Here is a 25658-nt window from a genome sequence, read left to right on the forward strand (position 1 = left end):
ACGTGACACGCGACCCGACTCGATCGAAAAGGCAAGGATCCTTATGATAAAATTGTAATTTTGGGCTCTTTCAGGGGCAAATTGATCTTTTTCAGACAAAATTAGGGTTTTCCACATCATTACTCCCCCACTTCTCTTAGTGTGCAGAGCATGCTAAGGAAAGTTGAAAAGGCTCTCGATCTCAGTCTTTAGATCATCCTTGCTACCTCAGCATCCAACCATTGATTGTGGCGCGAACTCCATGGTTTTACCCCTATAAATAGAGAGCAATTTGATAGTAATCGTGCCATTCTCTCCTAATCTCGGATTCTCTGAGTACGACCTCTCTTCTCAATCTGCGATCTGCCTTGCCTAGGTCATAACCAGGTATTCCTTTGCAACCCTCTTGTTTTCAGTATGCCTTCTAGCTTTGAGTCTAGTAATTCTGGTAGTTCTTCAGATATGTCATCTAGTAGATCGTCAAATAGTCCATCTACGACCTCCCATATGCTCTTAGCTCAAAAGAAGCAGGTTAGTTCTCCTAGGGTAGGTATAAACGACCCAAATGTAGCGACCCCAGCCATGATCCTCGAGCAATATGAAAATAAATTAGCCAACAAACCTTGGCTTACTATAAAAAGTACCTTACACTGAACAGAAACTACGATTAGGAAAAAGTATCATATTCCCCCAGATTTTGAAATTATCTTTCCTTCATCTTCCAATTACATGAATCAACCTCCTTCAGGCAGTTATCCAATTTCCGTTGTTCACTTAGACGCAGGTTCGCGTTTTCCACTTTCACGATCCGTTGCTCGAATATTATCTAGGTTAGAAATATGTCCGATGCAGTTAGCTCCAAATTCCATTCGTCACATACTTGCCTTTATTATAATAACTGAGCACCCAGGACTCGAACCCGACTTCGACAACTTTTGGTCGCTTTAAAGTTCACGACCTCAAAGAGGTCAAGCGATCAAGGTTTTTTCTATCTCACTGCCAAACCACATTGTGCCTTCGTTTCTAATTTGAAATCAAATGTAGGCTCTTGAAAAGACAAGTTCTTTTTCATTCGATCTCCCCCAAATCAAATCTGGCCCTTTCCTTGCGACTGGCATACTAGCAAACCCGATCCCAAAATCCACGGTGTAAGGTTAGATGATGATCTGGTTGGTATTCTCACTCGGTATCAATACAAGGCCAATTTGCTCTTGACGGAGAATACCTTGAAGCTCGCTGGTCTCAGTCTGGCCCCCACTCAAACCCAGGGTTCTTTAGGTGATCGATCTTTTTCCTCATTCCACTTACAATATATTTATATATGTGGTGGCGATAATTCTTTTTTCTTGCAGCCTCTATCATAATGGATGTTCAGATCATAAGAAAAATTCGCGCCAAGAAGGCGAAACAAACGGTCACTCCCTTGCGATCAAATTCCTCTCCTCCCCAAGATGTCCCTGAAGATACTCCTAGGTTGCTGGGAGGAGGATTTCCTAGTCCGCATGGCACAATTTCCATTGAGATCGCTTGTGCAGATAGCGATCCCGTTGTTGAAGGCAACTTGTTGGCTATCACCTTTGCATAAGAAAACTAGAGCGACTGCCTCGACAGCAAATGAAGATGAAAACCTGAAAGTGGCCAATGAGCTTGCAGCTTGGTGGCAGGAAGCCCAGGTAGAACTGCTATCTCCCACCTACAAATCTGCTGAAATGGAAGGAGCGAGACTGATACCTGACTAGGCTATCTCTGGTCAGAGCTCCGTGCTGAAGACCCATATCGGCCAATAATGGGAAGTGTACAAGTCTACTATTCTGCCTCGCGACCAGGCCCTCCTAACTCCTCTGTCGCACATTCAGGTTGAACAATATTTTGCACACTCACTTGCTCAGGTAATTTTTTATAGAACCACAGGTCGCAAACTATCCTTCACTTAATCTATTAATCATTTTCTGTTTGAATGCAGGCTTCTGCCTTTGGTCATCATCTTTCCTTGAAGTGTACCTACTGGCGGCATGAGAAAATGGCTGCCGATAAAGTAATCGAAGGAAAGAACTCTAAGCTCGCGAGTTGTGAGAAGGAGAAAATCAAACTTGAAGCACAATTACGTGAACTCAGATTGCAGATCGCGGCTACTGCAGAATCAGCTAAGACAGAAGGCTTCTCTGCAGGTCGAGTAGCTGATCGAGATGAGTACCTCGCTTCGGATGACTATCAGCATCAACTTGAGATCGCATGTGATCAAGGACGCAATCAGTACCTAATATCTGATGATCATAGAAAACTTCTGGCGAATACGCGATTGCAGGGAGCTCGAGATTTCCTCAAGTCTACTGCTTTTAAGGTAGATGTTGAGATCAAGTCAGCAGATTACCTGATGCAGGGCTTTGATCGTTGTACTTCTCAAATCAAGAAGCTGAAGGGGTTTGCAGATGGTTTCGACACAAACTGGATCGACCCTACCTTAGACGGTAATCTTGCAGCATTTCCTGAAGAACCCCATTGAAACATGAGGATGCGTTCGCGGTTTTGGTCGATGAGATTGAGAAGATGGATGAAGACCAAGCAGATGAATATGCTCTTGTGTATTTTTAACTTGTAATTTTTTGACTTTCATGTAGATCTCCTTGTATTTCCAGAATTTGTAAATCATCTTTTAGATCAATGAACTTTTTTCTTCACAAGAACTCCCCTTTCATATCTGCACTTTAAAAAAATCTATTGAACAAACAATAAGAAGCAATCCCTTGAATGTAATCCACCCCAAGGAAAGGTAAAAGATAATGGGCCATATTGAAGTCTCTTTTTCAGATAGGTAAACCATTTCATGATACCACCTTTTTCAGGTTGCGGTCTTTTGCAGGAGAGGGGTCGCGTCTTTCTCAGATCACGTGTTATCATGGTCTTTTTTAGACGTGCCTCGACCTTTTTCAGGTCAGTCAGTGTTTGCACCTTTTCCAGGTTGCAAGTCTTTCAGACATTTGAGTTGCACCTTTTCAGGTCAGTCTTTTTCAGACGCGCCTTGACCTTTTTTAGGTTAGTTTTTTGCAGTGTTTGCACCTTTTTCAGGTTGCGAGTAGTTTTCAGACATCGAGTTATACCTTTTCCAGGTCGCGCATTTTTTGTCTTTTTCAGACGCATGGTTTCACCTTTTTCAGGTCACGGTCTTTCTCATACGTCGGGTTACACCTTTTTTAGGTTGCATAGTATTGTGGTCTTTTTCAGACGTTGGGTTGCACATTGTGGGTCTTTTTCAAACACCAGCTCGCATATTTTGTTGTCATGTAAGTACCAAACCACTATTTACTTCATGCAAACATTTTTACATGGATATAAAACAACTCAAGGTATTGCAGTAACATACATAATCCCATAATTTTTAGTGCAAGCAAGAATATTGTTCTAGCTAAAGCTAACATATGCGGTGAATGTAATAGAAATACAAACGTACCCATGACCTCGACCTTGACCTCCATTCCATCCTATCCTTGATCGCATTCATCTCCTCGTCATCGATATACTTTCGGGCTAAGTGCATCAAATGTTCTATATCTCCTGGCGGATCTCTTGCTAACGCTGACATGAACGGTCCCTTCTTCAGCCCATGTATCAATATGCTCGTCATCATATCGATTCACAAATCCTGCACCTCTAAGATCTCGTCCTTAAATCTCTCTATGAAATTTTTAAGGGATTCATCACTTTTTTGCTGGATCGTGAACAAGTAGGTCCCTGATTTTTTCAATTTTCTTTTGCTAGTGAAGTGAAGTGCGAATTTCTGCACCAGTTGCCCATATGATCCGATGGTTCCACTCGGCAAGCTGGTAAACCATTCTTGTGTCTTTCCTGTCAAGGTAGTCACAAACAACTTTGCATTAATAGAATTTGTTAGCCCGTATCAGTTCATTACCAATTCGAGAGCGAAGATGTGCTCCCACGGATTCTTTGATCCATCATATTTGGGTAGGTCAGGTAGTCGGAAGTTTGGACCCATGACCTTCGTCAGAATTTTGTTAGCAAAAGGCGAGTCCCTATTCTGCTTACCAGGTCATCTCGCTTATTCAGGTCATCTAATTGTTGCTTCAACTTTTCTGTCTACTTCCCCACGGTTTTCACTTTAGCTCTGGAGATTGCTAGTTCCCTCGCCTTATATTGCTAAATGAGGTGATCGATCTCTCTCTTGCTCGGCTGGCTTCCGACATCTATTCTATGTTCAACCTTGTGCGACCCGTTCCTTCCACGTGGTCATCTGCGATCGCTCTCCTCTTCTTCATTCATGCTTCTCCTCGCTGATTCCCTAATAGCCGATGAAACCATTTTCCTTTCATGCTCCACCATAACATTCCTACTTGCTATCTCAATTATCTGACGATTCTCTTTGTTCGTTAGATGCAACCTTCCCTCTTGCTCATGCCTTGGTGATCCTGACATGGTGAATTCTCCCTTGCTGAATATCTAAGTCCTTCAACCACCTCAAAACCAAATCAAAGGAACTCCAGAGGATTCCCACAGACGGCGCCAACTGATTCGGGTCGAAATTCATGCGACCTTGTTGGTCGGGCGAACTGGTCCTTCAAGCGATTTAAAGTCGCTACCTCTCTCAAACTAGTGATTGGGTCTTGAGAAAAGAAGCAAATCGTTAGGCTTGCTGGGGTGGCCCCCAACTAAGACCCTCTGATGCATAAATCAGTGTTTGGTTTTGAGGTCGTAAATGTAGGTCGCTAGCGAGCTGAAGATCTGAAGCGACCAGTAAGTAAAAAGTGGTAAAGTCAACGTACCATTAATACACTGACGGGGGCATTTATAGAGAAGTTGGGGGTCTAGTTGGTCCAATGCGCTTCTTCCACGTGTCTCGGGTTTTAGGTCGGGTCGCAACCTGACTTGGTCGAAAGTGGATCCTTTTGATAAAATTGTAATTTTGGGCTCTTTTAGGGGCAAATTAGCCTTTTGCAGATAAAATTAGGGTTTCCCACATCAGAGCTCATCCTCCGACTTACTGCTTATGATATGGGGACACAATGACAAAATCAAAATTGGCTATTGAACAACCTTCATCAGCTCAAACTTCAAACTTCAAACTTCAGTTAAAGGAAAAACCAAAAGAACAGACTGCATGCAGTGAATAATTGAGAAGAAAGAACAAAAATTGAAGCACAATCCATTGTCCATTTCTTTATTTTTTGCCGTCGCAGTCTAAATTCCACATAAAAATGAAGAGTTTTCAAAAAAGAAAGACAACAATGATGACCGATGAAAATCTTACTTGGACCTCCGTCGTATAGCTCCACCAGGAAATGGCGGAGCCACCAGAGTCTTTGATCATCAACCATAAGAAATCTTCAATAAAGCAAAAAAAAAAATTGATTCCACAACACCAATTTAGATGCACAAATTATTTTTTGTGTTGGTGGGCACATTGAGAAAATAAAAGTTGTGCCATAGGAAACACTTCTTTGAAAGAGAAATTTCGGTACTACTACGGTGCAGATAGCGTAAACCATTCGCTTCTCAAGTTTAACACAGTTATGCCTCTCTAACACGCGCACTTATGGTAGAGAGTTTGGAACAACAAACGGAAGAATACTCAGAAACATGATGAGAGAAAACAGAAGACGGCTCGGATTTTTTATGTGTCAAATGAATTAGAAACTGAGGCTATTTATAGAGGAGCTAGCTCGATTTGTTGAGAAAAAGAAGCATCCTCCAAGCGCGCACATGTGGTAATTATTTTAAAATTCACCTACCCACACTTTCAATTTCAAAAATAATTAATTAACTTAATATATATAGAAGAAAAAAAGAGTTTATAGAACCTATGTGCGACAAGAAAAGGCTCGTTACATTATTCATTCCCTACAGGCGCAACATCCTTTTGACTTCCTTTTTGTTTTTCTTTAACATTTCGTGTCTACCTTTGCATTGCATGGTGTATTTTATGCTCTGCTTCGGGCTCTTGTTTTAGAGTCTCAGTACACTTCAGAATGCTATGACCAAAAATGCTGTTGAAAGTATAGATTGATTTCAACTTTTAATAAAAACTCTTTATTTATTTTTAATAATAATTATTATTTTTTTATTAAAAAATAAAAACATATATCCCCTGATAACTAAAGATGGCAATGAAGCAAATCTAAGTTGAATTTGCCAAAACCATGGACTCGCCTCGTCAAGAAAATCTTGACCCCAGACTTTAGACCCATCGGGTTGGTTCCCACAGATCCGGTTAATATTTGTAAAATATTATAAAAAATATATTTTTTTAAAAATAATACTACCTTAACTTTATAAATATGAGATAGTAATAATTATGAAAAGTTAATAATTTCTTTTGTCAATTTATAAGTGCATGTTTTACACATAAAAATTTTAAGAATATGTGTGACTTATATAAATATTAAAACATTTATAAACTATGTTAATTTATAGAAATATTAAATTTATATATTGTATGTAAGTATAAATAAATTAAACAGATTTTTTTTAATCAGAGTTGCCGGTAAATAAATGCGGGAAATTTTGAGTTTAGTGAATAATTAATATTTGTAATTATTAATACACATGAGATTGAAGTCGACCACAAGAGACTGAATCCTGATTTTCTGATAATTGCATATGTAGTAAAAAGTTGTCCAAACGAAATAGCAATGGTACAAAGTAGGAGATGCAACAATTCCAAATGATCACACATACAAGCACTCAAGAACAAATTCTTTTGTGACTAATGTTCAAACAGACACTATTAGTGAGGAAAATACATACAAGCACTCAAGAACAACAAATTCTTTTGTGACTAATGATCATGGCAGCAGGTGAAAACAGCAAGTTCCTCCATGGAGCGATGGCACTCGGGGCATATCATACTCACTGGAGTCTTTCCTGTAGTATGATCAAACTCCAACTGGCAACAAGGGTGATCATCAGCAGCAGGAAGTCGGTTATACTGTTCCTTCAATTCTATGAGAAAGTCACTATGCCCCACATTCCCCTTCCACTCATCAAACTTTTGCAATAAGTGTATCAGAGCAGGGACACGCCCAGTTAACATCACTTCCGACCCTTTGCTGAACAAAGCCCATGTCCCCATCCTATCATACATCAGCAGCTTCTCAAGCTCCTGCATCACTGGGTCCTGCTCATCCTTAGCTTCTACCTGAATCTTGGACAACAACATGCTTTCCACTCGAGTCCAGAAAAACCACATCATCTCCTCCTCCCAGCAATTGCTAAGCCTCTGATTCCTGATGTTATTAATTAGGGGCCCCAACTCTTGCGGACTTTTGGTACTAGTTCCGACATAGACCATCTCCAATGGGATGTCTAATTGGTGGATAATTCGACGTGCTGTGACAGTGAAATCACTGATCGCCTGCAGGTCGAATCCTCCATAGAGAATGATGTATCTTTCTGATCTTATCTGATGGAGAAACCATATTTTACAATCTAATATTTCAGCCATTTTCTCGGCCATCTTCAAATTTATTACTTTAAATGCACATAGAAAACACAGCAACATGTATATTTATCCAAGGACAGCCTACAAATATAATAATGATCAACATTCTCATGCTCTAGGTGATAATTTTTTTATATGTACATCTATGCCTCTTCCTTTGTTTCAAGTTATATGGCTTACATCAAACATAACACAAGTACTACTGCCAAGTTGTTGAACTATTCTGGGTAACAAGAAATTCAGTTTTCAATTCAATTCCATTAAAGAATGGAGAAGCATAACGATAACTTGGGAGTAGCATGACAGGAAAATAAGCTACCAAGAAGAAAATGATTAAAAGGTGAAATATAAATTATTTTTTGACTCCATTGTCTTGCATTTCTGAAAGATCAAATTGCTCTTTGGGTACTGAAATACTTGAGGAGAAATGGTGATTACTAATTTTCTGTACAGAAAAGAATCTAGCATATCAATGCCATTCTGACAACACACAACATTTGAGATTTTAAAGTAGGAGCTTACGTACCCAATATAATAAGCTCACATCAATACCGTTAACTAGCAGCTCCAAACGCCAAGTCTCCTCCTGCCAAAGCAACAGCTCTTTTGTCTTTTCGAAAGGAAAACCAACAGTTCCCCATATCCACATCATGTGAAGGGCATTGAGATTCACCACCCTTCCCAGGGGATCCATTACCACAAGAATTTGCCGATTTCTATAGTGAAATTTCTCTTTAATCAATCTTTTGACAGGTTTAGAAATGAAGCTCGGTTGCCTCACTGAATACCATGGCACATATTCTTGGCAAAATTGAAGCTGTCGTTTCGTAGCTTCTGTCTGTATCTGCAAACTATCCACCATAGGGATCCATACCAATTCAAAATCATTTCTAATCCCTGAATATGTTTTAGCCTCATTGTAAATTTGGGCAAGTACATATAGGTCAGTTGGAGGGGAGGCATCGAAGAGACCTGATATAAGGAATAACACGTACTTCCTCCTCAAAAGATCAAGATTGGTCTGATTCCATGACACAGAACAGAAAGAATGTTAGGGTAGTCACGCGTTCCATTATACAACATAAAGATTATCTGTTGAAGTATCCTATCAAATCTTGATAATCCCATGAACAAGTGCAATAACATAAATTATAGAAAACTAAGAATAAAGAATTATTGTGATTAAATAATAGAACATGCTCAAATTCATGTCTTTTTTCAAAGAACTGTGTATAATCGTTTGTTCGTCTTATATCCATGTTAAAGTGTACAGATGCTAGGTATTTTCGGCAGTTTTAAGTTTTACATGTCAAGTTCCCACTATTTCACAATTTCCATTTTCATTACATCCTATAATATTTGATATTCTGTATTTCTTTGATACTGATACATGTTCGTACAAAACACTTCCAGCTTAAGCACTGGGTATTCCCCTCAGCAAAAAATGAGAAACGAGGAGGGGGTGGGGGGGATATGTTTCAAAATGTCATTTTGGTGTACCTAGAGCAGTCCTATTAGACAACAGAATTTTGTACAGGTGTAGAGTGTGCTTGAAAATCTTCATGTTGTTTCAGGAGAGTAACCATTTACTTTAACCAGTTCTTTGTTCATCTTTATTCTGTATAAGATTATAACATATTTACATCAGCATTAAGTTAGTCATCAGTACACATATGCCCATTATATTTTTTCAAATGTTTAAGCTTTTACACGAATTGAAACAGCAAAAGATTAGTGACAACTTATATATTTCCACATAGCAGTTTCACACATTATAAATACACAAACAAACAGATAGAAAGAATGCTAGATTCAATTATGCGCAACATTTCTAGCATAAATGAGAAACATTCTGTGTCGTGTGCATGCTAGTGAGAAAACACATATTCTACTGTGTAATGCTCTGAATTTGTGTCTTTAAAGTATAAGAACCAAGGAATAGTAAGCAAACCGTTCTATTGGTAGAACCCGCAATCAGTGGTGGCTCATCATTGTTGCCACTTATTAAAGCTCTCAGGACTTCCAAGTTGTCAATATGAGCGCTCTCTGTAAGTCTGACCAGCGATTCATAATCATCTTTCTCCTTCTTCTCCTCTGCATCCAGATGCAATATCTTAGCACTAATTTAGCTCATTATGACAAAAAAGCTCATAACTAGTTCATAGTTTAATATGCATATATGCGAAGAAGAAAACCTATGATCTGGTAGCAATCCGTTAGTTGCTTCTGAAGATTCTCATTGCTGCTTCTTATCTTGTCTGCCAATGCAGATAGTTCCTTTTCCAATGTTCCCAACTTCATAGGGTCCCTAAAAATAGGCACAATAATAAAAGAAGAAGAGATGCAGACTTAGATTAAACATCTTGATAACTGTTAAATACTTCGTTGTCTAAGATATAAGCACCAAAGTTTTTCCCTTAGCCTCCATCAAACTTGATACAACAGATACATCAAACAAAAGAATGATTCTCGAGGAATATATCTCAAAAAATTTTTTGTACTCAGCACACAGTGTCTTTTTGAATAGTGATAATTCTATTGGATACAGCATGTAGATAGAGCATTATGATGTGTATCAGGCATAGTGATGCAGTGGCAATGACTCATGCGGCCTGAAATGGAGTCATCTTCCTTATCATGGAAACAGTTGTCTCAAGTAAAATGCTTCAGAAAATGCAGTTGTCATATATAACTTCGTGAAAAATACTTACATAGAAATAAACATGTTCTTACTTATTCCCAATCTCATATGCATCATGATCACATGCTCCAAATGGTACAAACAGATCATCTAAATGCATAATTAATGAACCTATGAGCCATTGTAATAGTTTTTAAGGGGACATGTAAGATGATCAGAAGAACAAACCAAAAACCTATCACGAATATCATCTCAACAGTTAAAAACTAAAACTCACTCATAATTCGCAGCAGTGAGCTGAGTTGTATACACTGCACAAAAGACTATGCCTCTAGCAGTCCAGTAAATGGCTGTAGGGATAGTGTCAAGAGCTCCGGATAGTTCTGGTAAATCAACTATCGGAGCTGGCAGCATCTTGAATCCTACAATGCACTTGGCCAGATCCAACATTAACATAATGAGATTGTTAAGTCCATCTAGCTGCTTTTTCAGTTTCTCCACTTCTGGAACTTGCTTGAGGATAGCAATCTTGCTGGCGAGTTTACTCGATGCTTGAAACTTAATTAGGATCCAAAATTCACTGTACATCAAAACAAAAGCAACTAGGAGTAGCACCAACTTTGCCTCCCAAGGATAGCTTGATAAAAGTTGCAACAGGGAGATTACCATTTGATGCGCATCACCACTGGTCAAACACTTGTATGTCATCTGGTACACAATTATTGTCTTGAAAAAGTCAATTTTGAGCTAAATTTATATTGCCTATTTTATTAATTAATCTGTTTTCTGGCAATGCTTGCTTCCAAATATATGAATTTCATCTACCAAAATCTAGAATGAAAAGCAATAATGAGAATGAATCTATAACTTTAACTAGATTGAGTTATTAAATGACCTCAGAGGATATTCTGTTCACTACATATGACAGTGCTTCAAGCAGGCCTTCTTTGAAACCTGCCGGAATAGAGTTTTCCTGCATGGCTGCTTGAATACCCTACAGCATCATCACAAAACTTTATCATATACATGCCATAAGTAACCATGACTGGAATCACCATAACTCAGACTTGTGGATGGCCTTAGAAGAGTAATGCATGAGCAGAAAATGTCGAGAACAATCTTAACACCAACAATATATAAGATCACTCATGCTTGGTGAAAAAGAAATAAGTTAAGATTTTCCTTAAGGTGGCCCCATGAATGCCATAATTCTAATATATCTGGTCCAATCCTCCATTTTGTCCACCAACCTCACGCATAAAATAAGGTTAGCTGCATACACGCATTTGCACAAGAGTCGAATAAACATAGCGATCATTGAACCATGTGTCACATAAAAGTTAATGTAGTAGTAATGTGCCAGAACAGAAAAAGTAACTTTATCATGTCAAGTGTATCTAAAGATATTCTCGAAGTAGCATTAAATATTGGTGGCAGCTCAATCTTATAGAGCAATGCTCGAACACCGTCTCTCTCAAGTTGATTTTTGGAGCTCAGGTCGATAAACAAACACCAGTAAAACATATAGTAAGCTACCTACTTTGTCAGATTCGACTTGCAAAGCTGACTCATTAGTTATTCGTTCATAAAACCAACCTCAAACAAGAAACCTAAGCCAGTGCCACACTAAAAACTCATCAATGTCGACTTCAATAAGAAATAAAAAAAAAAAAAACACCCTTAAACGGCTCTCTGACTCCAACAGAAGCAATATTCTTACCAACGGGACAGTGCGGTAAAGAATTTCCTCGATAATCAGCAAAAGAGAATCGCAATCAATCTCCCTACCATCAGGAGTGTGAGTGTCTTGGATTTGCTTGGTTATAACGCTGTCATCTGACATGATGATAAGTTTCTGAACAGGATCAAGGCGCCGCCCGTCTGACATGATGATAAATTTCTGAACAGGATCGGGCCACCTGTCTACCGAAGTGCTCAGCTCGAACACCACCATTCTGCAAATTCTTCTTCTTCAAACAGTATTAATGGCGAAAGTAAGCTTAGTTCTCCGCAGATTATAGGAGTAGTGATGATGATGCAACATATATAAGTGTGTATATATATATAAACAATTAATTCCGTCCGTCTGAAACCTCCGAATAGAGGAATTGCTTCCTTGCTTCATATTTGATTAAAGTATTGGTGCAAATATTCCGTTGTGATTCACACTATACTATAGCTTAAGTGAAACAACAGTGGGGTTTCTACGCTTTGTCGCACCCTCCAAATTCAAATCAGAGCTTCTTTATAGTTTATACGGAGGAGAGTATTATTTATTCTTCACTTGATTTGACTATCCCTGTAACATGCGGATTGTTATACTCGTAATAATAAAAGTACATGCCTTTAACAGGGGGCAACGGGCACGGCATCACTCTCACTCTCACTCCAACTCTCAACCTTATACATTATACCAAACTTTCAAATTCAAGCTGTTCCCAACTTTATTGTAGTAAAAACTAAATCATGAAAAGTTCATCATCATTTCACATATATATATATATATATTGATGCGAAATATTGATTATTTTAGTTTGGATAATTGTAAGTATTCTGCAAATCAGAGTGAAAATAAAAATTGTAGTTTACAAATGTAGTGGCAAATCTTTGTTCAATGAGTAACCTCCTGATAAATGTGCAACTCGTGAATGATGTTGAGAAGAAAGGCCTTGGCTTAATCTTCATGAATAGTATTCAAGATTTTGGTTATGAAATCGTTCACAATTCTAGTTATCAAAGAACAAAAGAGTCATTAAATGTGAAACACGCTCTTCTCCCCATAGATTACTTAAATTCTAGCATTTTCACAAGGAAACAAAAAAGAACCAAGTATCTAGTGCTAGAGTAGAACCATAGATATCCTTTTCTTCTACGGAGAAAAAGAATTGACTGCAAAGTGTGATGGAACAAAATGGGTAGAGTAGCTCACTCTCCAAACACAAATTCTACATGCCGCAACAAGAGATGCATGGCAAGCTACCCACCTATACTACTTCAAAAGCTTGCCATTCTCACCAGAGCCCACATGAGAAGCAAAAGGTCGGGCATTTACAAGATACAATAACTAGGCATAAACTATCCACTTACTGAATAGTATTTGTATCAAAACACTCTCATACATGGCAACCTAAGTGAAGGGGAGCCGTTCACAAAGACTACCGATAGACAAAGAGCAGAAATAACAATTAAGACTAAAGAATGCCAAAAAGAGTGGTCTACAACACTTCCACATTCAACACGTGGTAAGGAATGCAAAACAGCAACAAACCAAGCCCACAAGTACATCTGCACGTTCATTTATCAAGCTCACTGGATCATGCAAAATGCAAGCAAAGATGAGAGAACCAGGGACACAACTAAACTACTAGAAAGAGGAAAGTAGAACCATAATGAATTTTCTATTTCTATTTTCTCGCGTAAAATTGATAAACATTGTAAAGTTCCTTTCCCACTTTAGAGCAAACTCTCCAAAGAAAGAGGACAAAATATGTCAAAAAGACGTGCTACTGACTATTGTCAATGCACATCAAAGGCAAACCTAGTTCATTCTCTATCCTGTCTTTCGGTGATAGACCAGTTCCGAACTTCCATTTCTGCCAAGATCGATCCAGGCACCAAGAATTTATTGTACCATTCTCCACTCTGCAGACGTCAAAAAGACCATTTCATCCTGCCATTCACAAGCCTTACTCCCCTTTAACATGGAAGAGATGGTAAAAAGAATTAGTCTGCCAACAAAATTTTAATCTTCAAACTTCAGGCTCAGACTCAGAGGAGCTTGAGTCAGGACTAGAAAAGCCTGAAATAGCATTGTGAGGTCCAGATGGTGTTGAGCATTTCAGCTGAGAACTTCGAGATGCTTCCAAGGATGGTCTCCTATTCATGTACTGAACAAAAAATAAAAAAAATTACTAACCTGCATTTATGTAAATTAACTAAAACCGCAAACTCATCAAAGCAAGAATTGAGATGAAATAACATGTAAAATGAGACTACACTAGGAACATTACATCCATACAACCAACAACTGTGTCTCAAAGGACAAGGGCGTGAATTATAACATTATGACCTTACTGATACAGAGATTCCTGGAACACAAAACAAGAGATTTAGAGGGTAAATGGCTTTTCCCCCTTTCTTCTTTTGTGTTTAAACGTTGATTTTAATTTTCTTGGAGTTAGAGAGATGAAGATAGTGACACTCTCTGCCCTCATCAGGTTTTCAACTTCATATCTGATATTATATGATCAAAGACCATAACATGTCTGCTGAAAATTGCAAGTGATACATCAAACTAGCAATAAATCAGAACTACAGAGGCTTACCTCCTGATAAAAAGCATTGATCTCTTCCTCTGTCAAGCCTTCATCTTCCCCACCATTTTCCTCCCAACCAAGTGAACGAAGGAATGCGGCCTCTTCTTCATCCGGATAAATTGATCCATTACCAGACAAGCAAATGTCCCCAACATCAGGAAAACTTTTAATCTTCTGAGCAATGTCGTGTCTATCACCATTGCAGATCACCTGGTTACCATTCTCCAAGACACAAGGACTTATAGCAGCATCCCCTTCAAATTTTTCTCCAGATGTTTCTGCACTATGAGATGAAACAGCTGCAACCGAATCTGAGTGGATAATTGTAGCACAAGGAGAGGTTTTCCTCCGCATGAGATTAAAAAATTCACTTCTGCTTTGGGCCAGGGATTGGGATGATCTCTTGTCTAAAGTAGACTTGGAACTTAGTGATAAGGCAGCAACCTTGTTTTCAAGAGCAGAAACCATAGAATTGCTTGAACTCATTGATGCAGGAGTCGATGAAGCCATAGCAAGTTGGCCATTAGCAGCTTTGCCATTGGCATCACCAGCTGGACTAGATGCATCCTTAGCTCCAATAGTGACACTATCACGTCCTGGTTTGAGAACCAGAAACTTTCCACCATTAGAGGTACTTGCCGAATCAGATCTGCTTTGTACAGCACGAGATTGATAAGCAAGATGAGATGAATGGGGCTGCATATGGACACCCCTGGAAGCCACAGTTACCTCATTAGTTTTCAGAGCAACCTTTGGTTGCTTTAATTTATCTGCAGAACTAGGAACCTGAAAAAGGGCATTCCAGATTAACATATACACCATCTTTGTTCCACCAATCAAAAGCTAACAAAATATAATGCTCATCCAAACACGCAGCACGACATGCTAGCAGCGGGAAAGTGCAAAAATGACAACAAATGCATTTAGCTTAAAGGTATTTTTTCCTCAGCTAAATTTATGAAAACCAACAGCACTTCTACCAGAGCATAAAAGTCCCATCAGACAGCCTCCATTTAATGCAAATACAAGCAATGCATGGCCATAGATGCTCCCCATGCAAGTTTATTGGAAGACAAAAGGAAACCAGGTGATCCTTAAACGTGAAAAGGCTAGATTTAGCTTCAGATAAGGTCCAAAAACATGTTGCGACAAACAATCAAGGAATCAACCTAGACACTATGAAAAGGAAGCAGTGATAAGGTTTGTCTCAGATAAATTACTATTTTCCTACTTTTTTTGCAAGACATTATGATACCTCACACAAAATTAACCTTATGTGCATAATCGACCCCATCACTTGTTTAACAAAGATTGAACTTGGTAAAATTGTCCTGCCTCATTCAGCGTAGGAGATATTCCATGATAGTCTCTCATTCAGCGCAGGAGATAAGCACAAAAGATACCATTCCTGAGCTCCAAATAAAGCAATCTAGCTTTTTCTTTTACTTTATTTTTATTCCATGTTCTTTCCCTTAGGTCATAAACTGGAGACAAAGCAATCAGATCACTTGTATACCGAAAACCGAAGGCAGAAAGTCACAAGTGGACCAACCACCAAAAAGTGGATGGGGCCAATGAAACTACAAAGCAATATCCGACCCACTAGAAATTTCAAGTTGGAGTGCAGAAGTTGTTATTGAAAATGCACAGGAAACAAGTATGCTTAAAATTACTCATTTTACCAAGGGTTTAGTCATTGAAGGTGTCATAGGAATTAATTGTCTGGATTGCTTGATAGCCAATTCCTCTAGCCTCTGGCTCTTATCCGGCAGCTGCAATAAGAGAATGTATAGATCAAACCTGATTCAAAAGATAAATGCGTGAAAAGGTAAACGAACTTGTAAATTATTTACCTGAGTAGTGGCACGAACTCGTGCCACAGGCTGTGACAATGCCTCAGCCATGTTGAGAGCTGTAGTACTACAAACCCCAGAAGACGAATTGGAAAATGTAACACCGGTCTGTTGAAAAGGAGTGTGGCCCATGCCACTATTTGCAAGAGTAGCAGGCACCTCCGCTAAAGCAGAAGTCCATTTCTCACCACCAAGAAAGCCTGAGTTGCCAGTGGGCAAATTTCGAACAGCAGAACTCAAACCAGGAGATAAGACTCTCCTAATCCCGGTTGCACCTTGCTTCTCTTCAGTTCCAAGTGATGGAAAATCCTTTTCAAACTCTGCCTTCTGAACTGAACTTAGATTGTTTGCCCCCTGGAGTACACTGTTTGCACTCATTCGTGAGTCCTCTACTGCTCGAGGCAATGGTTCACCAGGTTTTCTTGAAACCAATGATTGGGACCGCCTCATGGTACTCCTCTCAACTCTACTAGTCAATATACTAGCCAACGGATCAGGAGAGTCATTGTTCCAGATGTCCTCAGAAAGAGACTTATCTTTCTCTCTATCACGGTTTTTATCCCGGTAGCTCCTTGAAAAACTACTATATGGATGCTTTGCAGATCCATTACTAGTTGAACTACGCCTAGAACTTGACGATGAACTCCTGTCCAGATAACGTGGGCTATCTTTCTCGTTATTGCTCCTTGAAGATCTACTGCGCATGGAGTTTGCTGAAATAGAAACATCTATCAACAAAAAGTAAAGAAAGTCATAAACATTCATAATCCTGGTAACAATGATGATACACCAACAGAGGTGGGAAAAAAGGAAAAGAAAAAGGGAAATTCCTACCAGTAAATGAATAAAAGAGTATGTATAAGTATTGATACCTGTGTGCTGGACTGAGGAGGCACCTCCAGCAAGATTTCCTGTACATCTCAACCATTCCGGAACTAATGCAGGTTCAGTTCTTTCCATCAGCACCAGACATGATCTAATTATTCTAGGGGGAAAATAATAAATCTAAAGCCAAAACACCATCTTATTACAAAGAGCTCTTGCCTTAAGTGGGGTTACCAGATGTCCTAAAGAACCAAGCTTTTCACCACCTCCACACTTAAAGTTCTTATAATAGCACCAAGCGCACCCGTGCTTCCAAAGAGATTCAACTATGAATTGTCCTGCTTTACCTCACCAAAATCTTTACACCAAGGGACAAGCTGAATGAACCAAGAAATCGAAATGCTTCCTCCAACTCACTCCATCCTTCCACAAATTCGTCCAAACCCACTAAAAAAATTCAACAAAATCACGTCCAACCACCACAATTAAACCCCAGAACCCAACACTCTTGCCTCTCCTCAAATATGACAAAGCCACAAACTCCCAAACCACAACCTAATGTAAGGTACACAACGTGAAAAGCAACATCCCAAACTAAAACTCCCAGAACCTAGTTTTTGCGAGTACACAAACCAACTTTCCTAGAAAGATACAAACTTATTCCCGTGCACAAAAATCTAAACATAAAACAGCAATAGATAGAGAAGTAACCTTACGTCAGGCAGAAACCCAAGAAAAAGGGATCGACGAAAACCCTAACCGCTCCAATAACCGCCACCAGTATTAAGTATAAATACTTTACGGCAACAGTATATAGTAGCATCGGTACTTAATACTTATTGCTCGGAGAAAATGAAACCAATGTGCATCTATAGATATTCAATATATGCACAGTCCGCGCGGCTTGTAAGCAGGAGTGCAGGCGGCGAGATTGAGAGAGATTTATGAGTAAAAGATTGAAATGTGAATGTAGAGACTAGAGAGTATTCTTAGGGCATATGCAGAGAGAGAGAGATTTTGAGAGAAAAAGAGAGGTTGTTAACTTGTTACTTTATTTATTTGTAATTATGATTATTATAAATATTAATATGCTACACAAACCTGCTTCTTTCTAAATCTCCACTGTTTAGTATTTAAAGAAATGATTATTATGAAATATTTATATATATATAAATAAAAATATTTTAATCAATCTATATATCGCCTATCAAAAGTAATATTTATAAAGTCTTGAACCTATAGTATCAATTAAACGTAAAGGTTTTAAAATAATTATTTTTAATTGATAAAATAAGTATTTATGAAATAACTGCTTTTTTTTTTCAGTGTTAAAGTTTTTTTGCTCTAGATAAACATTGACCTCTAAGAAAGGCACAAAATAACATTTTTTTTTTTTTTACTTTTTACTTCGTTTTATTAATGCTTTTCTATCACGCACGTTAAAATTAAAATAGTTCGATATTTTTTATAAGTTATTCAATTTATCTATTTATTTTTCGTTGAACTAAAAAATATTTTTTTTTTGTGATTAAACTACTCTTATAACATTGAAAATATGTGAAGGTCTATAAGGGTAGTTTAATCATAAAAAAAAATTATTTAACCTGTAATAAATTAATAATAAGTCAACCAAAGGTAAATATGATTTTTTATCTTTTTTTTAATTAATATCATCAAATTAGGTGAATTTTGACTAACCAATGAACTTATTTGATAGACAGAAACAATCTCAAAAGTAATAAATATAAATTTTCAAAATCTATAAAATTTACATATAATTACATCAAATCTCAATGGACAAACATTATAATTATCCATAAATTATACAATAAAAAACTTATTTTGAAACCTTGGTAAACGCCCTCTAAATTGGATATGCTCATGGCTTTTGCTACATGTGTGCCATTCCTAAAAGCTTCTGTTATTATATATATATATATATATATATATATAAGTTTTCATTTATGTTCATGTTCAAAATTCGAACTAAGTACCTCTAATGAAAAAAATCTTTGAGTCCAAAATTATTAGGTCACGCTATAGAGAAGGCCGCACCAAGTTTGAACCAATTAGGAGATGGTGCTTCAAATTATATAACTGAACAAATTAATAGATTTTTTTGAATTTTATCATAATCAATTTTATTCTATTAATATAATGGTTATTGCTTAACTCACAAAACATACTAAAAAAAACTATGAATATGTATATTTTTTAAATTAAATTTTGAATATTTTCCTTATGTGAATAATGTGAATATGTTTTATTTAAAATTTTAGAGATAAATTGCCAAATTTTTAACTTTAAATTATTATTAATATAAAAATGAAAATACTTTTCACTGAAAACAACAATTTGTGATTTTGTTGTATTAATTTTTTTATTGTGTCACGTGGGTTATTCTTTATAATTTTCTATTATGTATTTGAATTGTAATGTATTAATTTATATATTTTATTTTAATAAAAATATATTTTAGAATATAAAATATTATTTATTATAGATGATGATGAGATGAGTACGGCTAGTTTATTAAAATTGTTGTTGATCCGGATCTGCATTGTTGATGTAATCGTATCTGCAGACAAGATACTGTTAAGCGTTTTTAGGATTACAAGAGAGCAAAATATAGTAAAATCTGGAAAGAGTAAAGCGTGGTTTACCCGAAGATGAAAAAAAGTGGAGCCCTCCAAAGAGACGCCAAACGAGAATTGGCAGGCAGTCCCAGTCCTCGCCCCAAATTGGCGCTGCACTCGCATCTCTCTTTTTGCAAGCTGTGCTCGTCTGCCGGCGTCGATCACCCCACCAGAACCTTATTTCCTGCTATAATTCAGGCAAAAATCTCAGAGAGCGAGACAATAAGAAGACGCCATTTCATTTGAGCACTGTAACTTCCGACAAAACGAGCTGTTCTTCTGATTCATGGATTTTGCTTCACACTGTTACTATGCATCGGATACCGAAATTCTTTGCGCATAGTTCCGGCCGCCGTAAGGCTGGTGCAGACTCCGGCTCCGGCGCCAGCTGCAGCTCGAGCACTGTAAGCTCCAAGCCGAAGCCGAGGCTCGACCGGATGAACGCCATGAAGAACATCAACTACAAGTTTTCTCCGTTCTCTACTCCAGCTTCTTCATCATCGTCGTACTACTCTGAGGAGGAATCTCAACGCACGCGCTCGCTTGATTTGTACGGCGGCAAGACGAGCTTCCGTATAGATGGAATCGATGGCGAGATCGAGATGTTCTGCCAAACCCTGGGGTTTTCGGGGATTGATGATTTCGCGATACCAGCTGAGGAGTACGAGGCGATGAAGGTGAGATCTTCTTCTGCTCCTGTTATGTCCAGTCAGGCAATCCAGCCTCTAGTGGATTGGGAAATGGGGGTTAATTATGATGAAGTTGTTGAAGTGTCTGGTGATAGTGTTTGTGTTGATGTTATCAGTCAGGAAACTGAGGGAAGTAATATGTATATTGGATTTCCCGAGAATACTGATGATATCATTAGTAAGAATTGTGAGGAAAGTCTTGATTTTGGTGATATGGATATGAGTGAGGATACTGTTTCTGGTAGAAGATTAGGGGTTAGTGCAAGGATAAGTGATGTAACTTTGAGTGATAATGTGAGTTTGAGATTAAATGAATCCCGTGGAAATGGTATTAAGGGTATGCGGCCTCTGATTCTGGCACCACCACCTTCAATCTCGTTGCCTCTGATTGATAAAGAGTGCTCAACTTGGGACATCTTGAGATCATTTGCCCCAGAGAGTGATACGAGTTTTCTGAGGTTTAAGCAAGGGTGTTGCTTGGAAGAGGATGAGGAAGGGGCTGAGGTCAGTGGTAGAGAAGGGAATGAGGATGAGGACCAGGGGGGGAATACAAGCAGAAGGATAATGGCAATGGGAGAGAACTGTGTGCCCTCAGGATCGTGTTCCTTTACCACGACTTCGAATGATGATGATTCTTCAAGTACTACAACAGAGCCAATGTCAAGTATTTCACCTAATGGGAGATGTCAACGCATTATTTTGGAGTGGCAGAAGGGTGAGCTCTTGGGTCGTGGATCATTTGGATCTGTGTATGAAGGAATTGCGGAGTAAGCGCTAGTTCAGTTTTTAGTCGCGGCACTTTCAATGTAAATTTGAGCATGAAGCCAGATATAGCATTTTTTGCGGCTTAATTATTTTCATATTATATAAAAAAAAATTTCAAAAACCAAGTTCGTTTTAAAACTTTTACACAATCAAGGAAAGTTGTTACTTAAAAGTAACGACTTGCCAATTTTTGTTTTCTTTTTAAAGAAAATATTGGACTGGAAGCAACAACTTGTCTTAATTGTGTAAAACTTTTAAAAAACCACCTTGGTTTGCAAATTCCTTTTTATGTAAATATTAAAATAATTAAGCCGCATTTTGCCGTGCATTGTTAAACTTCTAAAATTGTTGGAAGCCTTTTGGTTGTAATTTGGATAGCATGAGCAATCATTTGTTTAATATTAGACTTTGAGTATCTACGTAATTATGGGAAATGGCCTTTACTTAAAAACTCCTGAAGTTAGTGAGCCTGTAATGTAATCGCTTTCATCAAAATTATTGCTTTCTTGTTAATTTGTTAAAGAAAAAAAGATCTGCCCTGTTGCTTAGAATTGGCTGAATAATGAGTACCCCTGGGAGGCTGGTGCCAAATTTCTTGATGAAGTCTCATGTCTTATAATGAAATTGAGTTAAGTTTACTTATCTCTCATATCATTGCATACTTTATTCAACTTTTCATAGTTTTTGTTAAAATTTTTATGCTTTATGTCAAAGGATGATAACCTTAGATTAGAGGTTTGTTGTTTGCTGCAGTGATGGATTCTTTTTTGCTGTGAAGGAAGTATCTTTGCTTGACCAAGGGGATGAAGGGAAGCAACACATTATCCAACTTGAACAGGTAGCTGCACTAATAGTTCTTGTTGCTCATGCACAACTAATTTTTTGCTATGATAATTGACTGATGTGGAATCTCTTTGTTCTTTTCCAATTCCTCTTAACTTTTAAACGTATCTTGTCTGTTGGTATGCCCAGGAAATTGCTCTTCTAAGTCAGTTTGAACACGAGAACATTGTCCAGTATTACGGCACAAAGAAGGTACTCTATTATATTTTTGGTTGATATTGTTATTATGGTTATTATTTTCGGAGGCATAATTTCTGCACTGCTACAACACTGGGCAACCCTTTCCCCCAATATTCCATTCCTTAATGTTAGTAGCTTGTTTCCTTTTTATTTTATATGATGATGCTTCAATTGCAACCTTTAAGATTTTTATTTACCTTGATGAGTTCATTTTCTCATAATATATTTATGCAATATTGGAAAGAATTCTAGCTCACACTATATTCTTTTCTTTCTTTCAAGTTACTCATTTACATGTTAGATTTTCTGATTATGTTGTTTTGCAAACTCATATTTTTATTCTCTTGCTAACGCTGAGAGATGCTGAAATTGATCTTTTACGTTTTCTGTAGGACCAATCACATCTCTATATTTTTCTTGAGCTTGTTAAAGGCTCGCTTTTGAGCCTTTACCAGAAATACAACCTCCGAGATTCACAAGTCTCTGCTTATACAAGGCAGATTTTACATGGTTTGAAATATTTGCATGACAGAAATGTGTTGCACAGGTAACTAGGCTAGGCATTTCTCAATATTTTGCTTTTAGCTCTATGGTGGTAATAGTAAATTTCGTTTTGCTCGAGCCCTGTGAAAATGAGATTTTGAGTCTAGTTGTTCTTTAAGTACCTGGCAACTTATATCCTTTCAAATGGTTTATTATTTGAGCGACTAAGTTCATGTCATCTTGAAGTAAGTGATGCTTCCATTATAAAATCGTATTCCTATAGTACTGAGTTTAAAGAATGCTTAAGCGTACGTTTCAATTTTTTTAAGAAGGAAGAGAGAAAATTGAGTTACATTTACATATGGCAAAGTGATCCATTAAGTTACATTGTGCTGAAGTCTCTTATCTTTCTCTCTTGTACAGGGATATCAAATGTGCAAATATTTTGGTGGACACTAATGGTTCTGTGAAACTTGCAGATTTTGGTTTAGCAAAGGTTTTGTCTCTCATTTCCCTTCTTCTTTCTCTTTTTCTGCTCCCATCTTTAATTGCATTTGAGATGGTTTCTTATAACTTTTGTTGCTATTCCATGTAACACTTTGTGATGGTGTCATTCTGCAGGCCACTAATTTGAATGATGTGAAGTCTTGCAAGGGGACTGCATTGTGGATGGCTCCAGAGGTTTGCTGCTGAAACTTTAATATTTTGATCTGGTTTGTTAAAATCATAGAGATTCTCTCTGTAAATCTGATACAAGACAGCTCCATCATTACTGTTAAAGAGGAAAAGTGGCAATTATACAAGTTGCAATTTTTAGTTATATACAGTACTAGTGCTTTTGTGGTTTAAGATAGTAAGAACATTGTAGTGTCTGTTTGCTTAGATGAGCCCTGTCATGTAGACGTTCTATATAACAAATGCACGTTTCTAGCTATTCTGAAAGTGCAGGCATGAATAAGCATAATTGGATAATGAAAAGTTACTTTGTAATTTTCCAATTTCCTACTAAAGAAGTCTGTTATTCTTAGAAAGAGATATAGTTGCTAATGGTTGGTTTATCTCTTTTCCCCCGCCCTAATATATAAGAAACTGGACTGCTTTAATTTCGCAAATATTAGGTCACTGGTTCCCAGTAAAAAGAATGGAGTGCTGAAATGACCTACCTATCAAGAAATAACACTCCACATCTCATGTCTTTTTCTTTGATCTAGATGTACAACTGGTTTAAGAGAGGGCTCATACTACCTTTATTGACACTGGGAGGGGGCTACAATTATGAATACTTAGAAGGATCTCTTGCTTTTGTCAGCCAAAACTGAATATGAAAAAGCTGAAAGAAGTTGGAATTTCTCAAGCCTAAATGTAAAATCTTCCAATTATCTTTAATTTCAATTCTGTTTGATTTGATTCCTAATTCTTTATTTCTCACATGAATTCCATCTAAAACCTTTGCCTGATATTGATCAACATCCACTTATTTTTCAACTAAGTGTCATTTATAAACTCGTGGAAATCAGACTTTGCTAAAGTGAGACGCATGCCATGCACCAAACATTTGCCTTTGACAATCTAACATACTCATTGGTGTCATCAACTTTTCTCATTCCTTTTTGTGCTGAGGTCAAGGGAGCAGGGACAAAGTAAAGTTTTCTGGTGCTACATGTTACTGATTATTGATCTATGTGGCTGCAGGTTGTTAGGAGCCTCGGGTATGGGCTTGCAGCTGATATATGGAGCCTTGGGTGCACTGTCTTGGAGATGCTAACCAGACGTTTCCCATACTCCAATTTGGAAGCTGTAAGTAAAAGCATCTCAGTAGTTAAACTTATTGACGTTCTTCCATTGAAGTTTGTCATCTTTATATGCAAGGAATTCTTGCATTGTTAATTTTGGGACATAGGATTAAGTTCATCAATTGATGAAGTACTATGACTTTAGTTCTCTGGTAACCACATTGGAAGATTGTTTCCTTAGTGGCATGCTAGTCGATGGTGAATGACTAGCTGACTGGTTTCTCGAGCTACCAGTTAAACGAGGTTGTTGCGGTGGATGTTACCGTCCCAATAACCCAACTATGTATGGTGTTTTTTCGGAGCATAACATATGTTCTCTCTGATGTGACAGGTGACAGCATTATTTAGGATAGGAAGTGGCGAGAGACCACCTATTCCTGATTCTCTTTCCAGTGATGCACGGGACTTCATACTTACATGTCTACAAGTTGATCCAAGTCGGCGGCCAACTGCTGCGCAGCTCTTGGATCATCCCTTTGTGAAGCGGCCCCTTGCATCATCTACATCTCTCTAGCCAAGAAGAACTAGAGAACAATAAAGGAACCACAATGCACTATGGAATTGGCATATCTGCATCACAGTTCTTTCCAGGTGCAGCTCTTCCGTTTTCTAGTATTGGGTGACAAAATTGTCGGGGTTGCATTTTATTTTGTAAATACATGAATTTGAAATCTCTGGCATATATTTCCCTAGGTATCTGCAAGGCAACTCTTTCTGTGTTGTTTCTTTATTTGCTGCTTGGGATTTCCTTCCTTAGCAGGTTGTTGCATCAACATGATGGTTTTCCTCTTTTCTTGATAGTGTTATTTGTGTTTTCAAATTATTTCAGCTGGGATTGTACAAATCGAACCCCAGAAGTTAACTGTACATATATATGTTCCTTCAAGCTATTTAGTGTTAGACGATAGTGTGAGATACGCATTTGTTTCTGATGAACTTTTGTAGTTGGGTTTCTGTTTTAATTTGTCAACGTAAATTGTCCTTTATTTCTTCCATCTGTGGCTTTGAGATTGCACATATTCTTCATTCGAAGTCCACTAATAGAAGGGTGGAATTTCCATTTATGAAAATGCATTCCATGCATCATTTTGGACTTGTGAAGATTTAGTTAAAATCTGGATTTAGTTTGCTTGTGTCTTCATGGGTTCTTTTTCTTTTATGTTTTTGGGAAAAGACGTGGATGCCATCACATTTTGTTTTTAATT

General features: G+C 37.8%; 3 protein-coding genes across 4 annotated transcripts; 1 reads left to right on the forward strand and 2 right to left on the reverse strand.

Moving 5' to 3' along the window:
- On the reverse strand, positions 6572 to 12098 carry LOC105176465 (protein SIEVE ELEMENT OCCLUSION B). The gene is made up of 7 exons (XM_011099282.2): positions 11791 to 12098; positions 10966 to 11064; positions 10348 to 10778; positions 9625 to 9737; positions 9381 to 9523; positions 7956 to 8450; positions 6572 to 7390 (listed from the first exon to the last, which is right to left on the reverse strand). Exons 1-7 carry the CDS (start codon positions 12022 to 12024, stop codon positions 6767 to 6769), a joined length of 2139 nt encoding a protein of 712 aa, XP_011097584.1. The 5' UTR covers positions 12025 to 12098; the 3' UTR covers positions 6572 to 6766.
- On the reverse strand, positions 13245 to 18104 carry LOC105176476. Of its 2 annotated transcripts, none has more exons than XM_011099301.2 (5): positions 17112 to 18104; positions 16240 to 16952; positions 16069 to 16158; positions 14396 to 15172; positions 13245 to 13957 (listed from the first exon to the last, which is right to left on the reverse strand). In XM_011099301.2, exons 1-5 carry the CDS (start codon positions 17197 to 17199, stop codon positions 13820 to 13822), a joined length of 1806 nt encoding a protein of 601 aa, XP_011097603.1. In that variant the 5' UTR covers positions 17200 to 18104; the 3' UTR covers positions 13245 to 13819. The 2 variants fall into 2 exon arrangements, with proteins under 2 accessions (XP_011097603.1, XP_011097597.1); XM_011099295.2 differs by having other exon boundaries at positions 16240 to 16967.
- Positions 19939 to 25448, forward strand: LOC105176493 (mitogen-activated protein kinase kinase kinase 1). Its single transcript, XM_011099312.2, has 8 exons — positions 19939 to 21156; positions 21908 to 21992; positions 22127 to 22189; positions 22570 to 22724; positions 23084 to 23156; positions 23282 to 23341; positions 24353 to 24457; positions 24785 to 25448. The coding sequence occupies exons 1-8, from the start codon at positions 20012 to 20014 to the stop codon at positions 24965 to 24967; spliced, it is 1869 nt and encodes a 622-aa protein (XP_011097614.1). The 5' UTR covers positions 19939 to 20011; the 3' UTR covers positions 24968 to 25448.

The sequence above is a fragment of the Sesamum indicum genome, linkage group LG2, assembly GCF_000512975.1.
Source record: "Sesamum indicum cultivar Zhongzhi No. 13 linkage group LG2, S_indicum_v1.0, whole genome shotgun sequence".
Taxonomy (NCBI): domain Eukaryota; kingdom Viridiplantae; phylum Streptophyta; class Magnoliopsida; order Lamiales; family Pedaliaceae; genus Sesamum; species Sesamum indicum.

What these genes read in the sequence shown, in the direction of transcription:
- LOC105176465 (XM_011099282.2), bottom strand. Translation starts at nt 12,024, where the DNA reads ATGGTGGTGTTCGAGCTGAGCACTTCGGTAGACAGGTGGCCCGATCCT. An exon ending in CTCACTGCTGCGAATTATGA is followed by an intron (nt 9,738 to 10,347) that starts GTGAGTTTTAGT and finishes GCCTATTTTTAG; the next exon opens with GGACCCTATGAAGTTGGGAA. An exon ending in GGATTGCTACCAGATCATAG is followed by an intron (nt 9,524 to 9,624) that starts GTTTTCTTCTTC and finishes ATCTGGATGCAG; the next exon opens with AGGAGAAGAAGGAGAAAGAT.
- LOC105176493 (XM_011099312.2), top strand. Translation starts at nt 20,012, where the DNA reads ATGCATCGGATACCGAAATTCTTTGCGCATAGTTCCGGCCGCCGTAAG. An exon ending in CATTGTGGATGGCTCCAGAG is followed by an intron (nt 23,342 to 24,352) that starts GTTTGCTGCTGA and finishes ATGTGGCTGCAG; the next exon opens with GTTGTTAGGAGCCTCGGGTA. An exon ending in CATACTCCAATTTGGAAGCT is followed by an intron (nt 24,458 to 24,784) that starts GTAAGTAAAAGC and finishes CTGATGTGACAG; the next exon opens with GTGACAGCATTATTTAGGAT.
- LOC105176476 (XM_011099295.2), bottom strand. Translation starts at nt 17,199, where the DNA reads ATGGAAAGAACTGAACCTGCATTAGTTCCGGAATGGTTGAGATGTACA. An exon ending in CTTCAATGACTAAACCCTTG is followed by an intron (nt 15,173 to 16,068) that starts GTAAAATGAGTA and finishes GCCCTTTTTCAG; the next exon opens with GTTCCTAGTTCTGCAGATAA. An exon ending in TCAATGCTTTTTATCAGGAG is followed by an intron (nt 13,958 to 14,395) that starts GTAAGCCTCTGT and finishes TTTTTTGTTCAG; the next exon opens with TACATGAATAGGAGACCATC.